The 6,750-nt window shown below is 47.0% G+C and overlaps 1 protein-coding gene across 1 annotated transcript; it reads right to left on the bottom strand.

The window, feature by feature from the left end:
* Positions 1–3,123: 3,123 nt before the first annotated feature.
* LOC114003840 (proline-rich proteoglycan 2-like) lies at positions 3,124–3,666 on the bottom strand. Its single transcript, XM_027751229.1, has one exon. It carries the CDS (start codon positions 3,664–3,666, stop codon positions 3,124–3,126), a length of 543 nt encoding a protein of 180 aa, XP_027607030.1.
* Positions 3,667–6,750: the final 3,084 nt, after the last annotated feature.

Here is a 6,750-nt window from a genome sequence, read left to right as displayed (position 1 = left end):
AGCAGCCCTGGCTCCCACCCAGGATGCAAAGTGCATAATATAGGTTGTCTGGAGGCAGTGGCCATGGAAGATAAGGAATATTTCTGTTCAGTATTTTGTACAGGAAGCTCTCTTGTACGTATCCTACCCAAATTGCTCACGTAGAACAGCAAAATGTATCATGGGGAAAGAGTCGTGCCTGTTTGGATTACTGTGCTATTTGAAGGTGGCTATTACCAAGTGGGTTGTATCAGTCACTGCAAGTAGTTGTTCTGGGAGCAGATGATGCAGTGAAAGCTGCTTCCTATGAATCTTTATTCCATTCCTCTGTTCACACAACCCTTTATATACAGCTTCAGCCAGTGACTTGCACAGCCCCACACCACCACCTCCGGTTCCACCGTCACAAAAGTCCCACCTGCTTTCCTACACCACAGTGCCAGCTGGCCAAGCAGCAGACACTGGCAGTGAACTGGGAAAGCTCCAGTAACTGGTGTATAGACTGGCTGGTATGTGCGCCCTGCTGGGTCACCCCGTCAGCCAAACGAGTGACTCTGGAACTATAGGGTCTGTCCTAAAACAAGGGCGTTCATTTGGGTATCTCTTCTCAGCTTGGTGCTGATTTTCATTAAGCTTGGTGAGGTTGCAGAGCTATTATTTTGCTACCTCTCTGCCAAATTTAGATGGAATTGGCCAACAGGTTTAAAAGCATTTGAACAGAGGAGGAAGGTGGGAAAGGAGAGGAAAACAGACAGAAGGATCGCATAAGCCTCATTTCATTAGGAAGCCAGGCTGGAAAAAAAAAGAGAGTTTATCATCTAGCTATTAATTTTTTTTGATTTGTTTTAAATACTTGAATACAAAGAGAGCTGTTTTTTGGTCCAGACCAGTAAATAAACAGGTACCACTTAAGTTTGAGAGATGGTTTTTCTGTTACCTGTGTGAATGAAAGGAAGAAGGAAAAAATCCTGAGGCTTACATATTTGGAAGGGGAAAGTGGAGGAGTAGAAGAGATTATGAGCAGACAGAAGGGGCAATGGTGATCATATACAATTAGAATAATTTTCACCATGGTAACAAAAAATAACCTCCCCTAGAAGGCACTTGAACCTACAGGACCAATGTAAACAAAGAGAGTGATGAAGTATGTCTTGTTTAGAACATAATTCATTGCAGCTCCAATGAAATTCTTAATGCAGTATGATATTTTCACCTTAAAAATCACTTTTAGAAGATGGAAGCTGTTAAACTCTTTTAATCTTCACTTCCAATGGTTGCCAGCAAAATCTGATCCAGAAAGTCAATTAGAAAAAATTCTCCTGTGTGCCAGGTTTAATTATCTCCTTGTTGTGCATTGAATCACTATGTGACTCTTCTCTTTAACTTCCTGCACAGAGTTTAGGATTGTTAAATCTTCTTTCCAAAGGTATCAAACAGAAAAAAGTTAGTACCATTCTGGCTGCCTTGCAAAGGAAGGGGGATACTTAGATTTAAACAGAATCTTAGGGAAAACTTTCCCTCAACAGTCATGGTTTGCTGATTAATACAATTATGTGTAAATAGAAACTTTGCTTGGTTCTTGTGTGGAAGAAGCTACGCATGAAAAAAAGAGTGCATCTATACCCTAGAGTCTGAGTCTTACTACGCTAAGCCAGCTGTCTGAAAGGAAATGGTCAGAATCTTGTCAATCGTTAGGAAAGAATTTGTTTACCAGATGTTCATAATAATCCTGTGAGTATAAAAGATAGGGAAATCTGACTCCTTACTGAGGACCAGGGCTTGCCACTCCTGTTTCATTGACATCAGCAAGACTCCTCATGTCACAGAGGGCAAATATTTTCTGGGAGCGGATTCCTGTTCTGAACCCTCCTACGTCATTTACATACACGCCATCGTTACAGGATTGCTCAGAAGCTGCTGTGGGTGACCTCTTTCTTCCCATCTCTCCCACACTTACAGTCACATATGTGTAAGCTCTCTGTCTCAGAACCCAATTACCAATGCGTGTGGTCTGGGCTGGGTCTCGATAGTATGTGTGAAAGGGACAAGAGACCTGCTCCGGAATCTCCAAAACATCTCCAAAACAGTGAAAGGTGAGTGGTACATTTGAAAAGGGTCGTTCAGCCTGGGAAGCCACCAGAGACTGAGAGCCTAGGACACTCATTCTCTTCTCCACCTTATTGGACCTACAGAAAGATAACACCACTGTTATTTTAATGGAGTTGTCCATCCAGTATCTGCCACAGGCTTCAAGGAAAATCCACTGAGCTCAGCCCACCAATTCAGACTGCTTGAGCCAGGCTGTCTTGATTGTGTGGGAAGGGGATTAGGCAGCACTTAGATAAGGTGATCCTACCTACAGAGTCAGGAAGGTGATAACCCTCTAGCAGATGGGAGCTGACAAGTAAGTGGGAGGTGGACACATCTCCCAGCAGACTAGCTGTTGCCATTCCAGCCAGGTCTTTTAGTCTTAACTTGTGACTGCCATCCAGGGCTCAACTGAAAAGGAGCCTTGCAAGAGACCCATTTTAGGATCAAATGGTCGCATTTAGTTAGGTTTGGAGGGATGCTTGGTCCCTATGGGGGATTAAGTAAAGACAGTGGCTTTACCTAGAGTCACCATAAGATGCTGCTGCACTCTCCTAGCAACAGGAAATAGCAGGAATCCTGTTAGACTGCTGGATTTGGGAGTTTTTCACTGCTCAGAAGACACAGTGAATAGGTTGGGCTAAAGGACTTTGGTGTCACAGGAACAGAGCAGAAGGAACTGGCTGTGGAAAGGAAGCCTGGTGTTGCTCAGGGCTCAGTTTTGGGGCCAGTCCTGTTTAATATCTTTATCAACAACCTGAACTGAGCTTGTAGCAAGGTGGGGATCAGTCTCTTCTCCTAGGTAACAACTATAGTACAACAGGAAATGGCTTCGAGTTGTGCCAGGGGAGATTTAGGTTGGGTATTAGGAAAAATTTCTTCACCAAAAGGGTTGTCAAGCGGTGGAACAAGCTGCCCAGGGAAGCAGCAGAGTGACCATCCCTGGGGGGGATTTGAAAAACGTGATGTGACACCTGGGGACACGGTTTAGCGCTGGATTGGCATTGTTGGGTTAATGGTTGGACTCGATGACCTTAGAGGGTTTTTTTTCCCAATCTAGGTCGTGAATCTGGGCGGGGACTCCAGGACAGAGGGAGCCCTGAGGGGAGGAGGACAAGCGGCCCCGACCCCCTCCTCCCCCTCGGCCGTGGCCGGGCGGCCCTCGAGCGGCCCCGCGACATGGCGGCCGCTGCCGGAGCGGCGCCTTCCCGCTCTAGCCTCCGGCGGGCGGGACCCGGCAGCTCCCGGGCGGCCCCGCAGAGCCGCCGCCCGCCGCCCTCCCCGCTGTCCCCGCCGGCGCGATGGCGGGTCCGGCCCCGCGGGGGTCCCCGGCGGCCCCGGGCCCGGCCCTGCCTGAGGGGAGGGCGACATCTTGTGGCGCCTGGCGCGGCCGTCGGGGCGGCCCCTGGGTCGGGCCGAGGGCGGAGGGGGCGGCCCTCGGGGTCGCCGTCGTGGTGCCCGCCTCCTCTGCCCGAGGGCTTCGTTGTGGTGGCTCCGCAGGGGTAACGCTGAGCTGCTGGTGGAAATCGCGGAGTCGTAGCAAGGTTGGAGGAGGCCTTCAAGGTCATCCAGTCCAACTGTCAAACGCAGCACCACCATGATCACCCCTGAACCATGTCCCCAAGTGCTGCATCCAGATGCTCTCTCGAACACTTCCAGAGATGGTGACTCCACCACCTCCCTGGGCAACCTATTCCGTTCCAAAGCCTAACCTCTCCTTCAGTGAAAAAAATTATTTTAATATCTAGTCTGAGCCTCCCATGCACAACTTAAGGCCATTTCTTCTCATCCTTTCATTTGAGACATGGCAGAAAAGATCTACCCCCACCTCACTACAACCTCCTTTCAGGGACTCGTAGACAGTGATAAGATCACACCTGAGCCTCCTTTTCTCCAGACTAAACACTCCCAGCTCCCTCAGCTGCTTCACAAAGGACGTGTTTCCTAGACCCTTCACCAGCTTTGTTGCCCTTCTCTGGACATGCTCCAGCACCTCAGTGTCCGCTTTGAAGTGAGTGGCCCGAACATGGACAAAGCACTCGAGTTGTGGCCTCACCAGTACTGAGTACAAAGGGACAATCGCTGCCCTTGTCCTGCTGACTGTGCTGTTTCTGACACAGATGAAGATGCCATTGGCTTTCTGGGCCAACCAAACACACTTCTGGCTCATATCCAGCCGTCTGTCAACCAGCACCCCCAAGTCCCTTTCAGCTGAACAGCTCTCAAGCCACTCTTCCCTCAGCCTGCATGGGGTTGTTGTGACCGAAGTGCAGGACCCGGCACTTTGCCTTATTGGATGTCCTGTTGTCCTCAGCCCATTGATCCAGTCTGTCCAGATCCCTCTGCAGAGCCTTCCCACCCTCAAGGAGATCAACACTCCCACCTAACTTGGTGTTGTCTGCAAACTGACTGAGGATGCACTCCATCCCCTTGTCCAAACCATCATCAAAGACGTTAAACAGGACTTGCTGCAATACTGAGCCCTGGGAAACAGCAATACTGAGCCCTGGGGTTTGTTTTGCTCAAGTCCAGTATGAAATTACACTACCTTTTCAGAAGTGGGTGGGTCCCTGTTTCATCTTAGTGCCTTTAGTTGCATAAGGAAGAGTGATTTGTGGCAGAGCATCCTTAAGTGCTGTTACATCCCACCAGGTTTCCACATGGATTCTCGTGAAACCACAATGTGAGGGCCCACAAGTAAACAGATTAGTTATCAACTACTGTTCCAGTCATGCGTGTGATAGAGATACGGTTAAGGGAAACTGGCAGTGGTCTAGGGATTAAGACATTTTGTTTATATTCCTCTTTCCACTACTTAGTTGTAAAATGACCTTGGATAAATCCTACCACCTTATAAGGCCTTGGCTTTCCCATCTGTAAAGTTAATAGCTGCGCTTCGATACCTTTCAAAGAGAATAATAGGATTTCTCTTTACTAAATTGTTCCACAGCCTAAGAAGCCTTATTTTAAAACAACTGTTTCTTACTGGTTCTTTAAGAATTTCAAGTAATTAATTAGTTAATTAATTTGTAAAGATGATTGCTTTTCTTTTTGTTTTAGTGTTGAGATAGCAACATGTATTTTATTTCAGGGGAGGGGGTGGTTTGCTACTTTATATATTTTCAGTTTACTAAGATGGATAAATAAGCAGATGGCTCATTCTGATATAAGATTGCAGGCAGAGTTTTATAGCCTGTGAATTAATCCTGCACAGAAATATTTTAAACATTTCTGCTCTTTTTTTTGTGTATGTAGAAATAGCTGCTCTACAGACTTTTGTATCAGAGTCCATCCCCATTCCAAACAGTACTGCCTCTTGTGAAATATTATCTCTTGCTTTACTCATCTATTTATTGTTATACAATAAAATGAATGCCTAAGTCAAGAAATCTCAATACTGCCCACTAAAAACAGTGAGAGCAAGGCTGGTGGTCCTGGAGAGCCTTCTCTAGGTGACCCTACTTGAGTAGGGGGGCTGGACAAGGTGACCTCCATAGGTCCCTTGCCACCTCAACCAGTAGTTCTGTGACACCTCTGAAAGTCAGGCCGTGGATTTGCCTGCCTTTTCCATGCTGGGACTGAGAATATCGGTCTGGGAAAACAGGACTGTTTATGCTCTACCCAGGCATGTTACGCTCAGGGGAATTTGAGAACAGCTTCAACTGACAGGATGCAAGTCTCAAACTTTGCTCCTGTCTTTGTCCCCAAAGAGGACTTGACAAAAGTACTGAGGTCATGTAACATGTTCTAGTCCCCGTGCATCAAAAGGAAGTCACTGCCGCAGAAGGGATTCACTTGCCTTACAAGGATCAAGGAAAAGGCATCTGATGAAGTTCCCAAAAGAAGGAATAGTATAGGGATGAAAGAAGGAATTTTCTCCTTGTTCCACCATCCATGGGATAGAACTTGCTGGCACATCTGTTGCAATAGCAATGGTGCTCATATCTTTAAGTCCCTGCACGTTGTGCCCTCCTTTCATATATCTCTGCCTCACACTTTTATGACTCAGTTGTCCATTCATTCCTATTTCGTGAGAAAGAGAGTGCTGATTGTCTGCATCTGTAAACCTGCCCTCATTCCAGCTTGAAATGTGGGGCCAGGTGGGTCTCTGATCTTTAAGGAGACTTGCTCCTTGCTAATCATTTACTAGTTTTAATAAATTGATTTGCAAGGGGTCTCTTTTTGGTATCGTGATTGTCACCCTGTGACACAGGTCCAGCCAGGAACATGCCCATGTCCTCTGAAGTCACACAGAAGAAAGAAAGAAGCAGAGAGAGCCACAGAGGTGATGCTCACCGTAACAAAAATCTTCAAAGCTACTGATGGGTGGGACTGAGGGTTGGTTGTTCTGGTGTCTGCATAAAAGGAGCTGGTAATGTCAGTCAATCAGACAGTTCAGTCGTACATCTCTCAGTGGTCACTGCTCATCACAAGCAATGTGATAATCAAAGACCTAATGGGCTTGGGGATGGACTTTTGAATAGCTTTGTCTAGAAGCATTGTGCAGCTTCTGGTCAGATAAGGGTTTGAGTGGAGGGAGTGAGCATTTGATCATTCTGCTTTGCTGTTTGTAGTAATATTACACAACCAGTGTGACTGACCCTCAAAACAGGCAGCCAGCAGCTGTGTGGTTTGCACTGGGATGAAAACTGCTCTAGAAGCACTGTTGTCATCATTAGCACG

This window comes from Pipra filicauda, unplaced genomic scaffold (genome assembly GCF_003945595.2).
Source record: "Pipra filicauda isolate LSUMZ 115617 unplaced genomic scaffold, ASM394559v2 scaffold109_size3271384_pilon, whole genome shotgun sequence".
NCBI classification, from domain to species: domain Eukaryota; kingdom Metazoa; phylum Chordata; class Aves; order Passeriformes; family Pipridae; genus Pipra; species Pipra filicauda.
The sequence above is the reverse complement of the archived record's forward strand: the minus strand, read 5'-3'. Positions and strand labels throughout refer to the sequence as shown.

Coding starts and splice junctions, on each gene's coding strand:
- LOC114003840 (XM_027751229.1), bottom strand. CDS start 3,666: ATGGTGGTGCTGCGTTTGACAGTTGGACTGGATGACCTTGAAGGCCTC.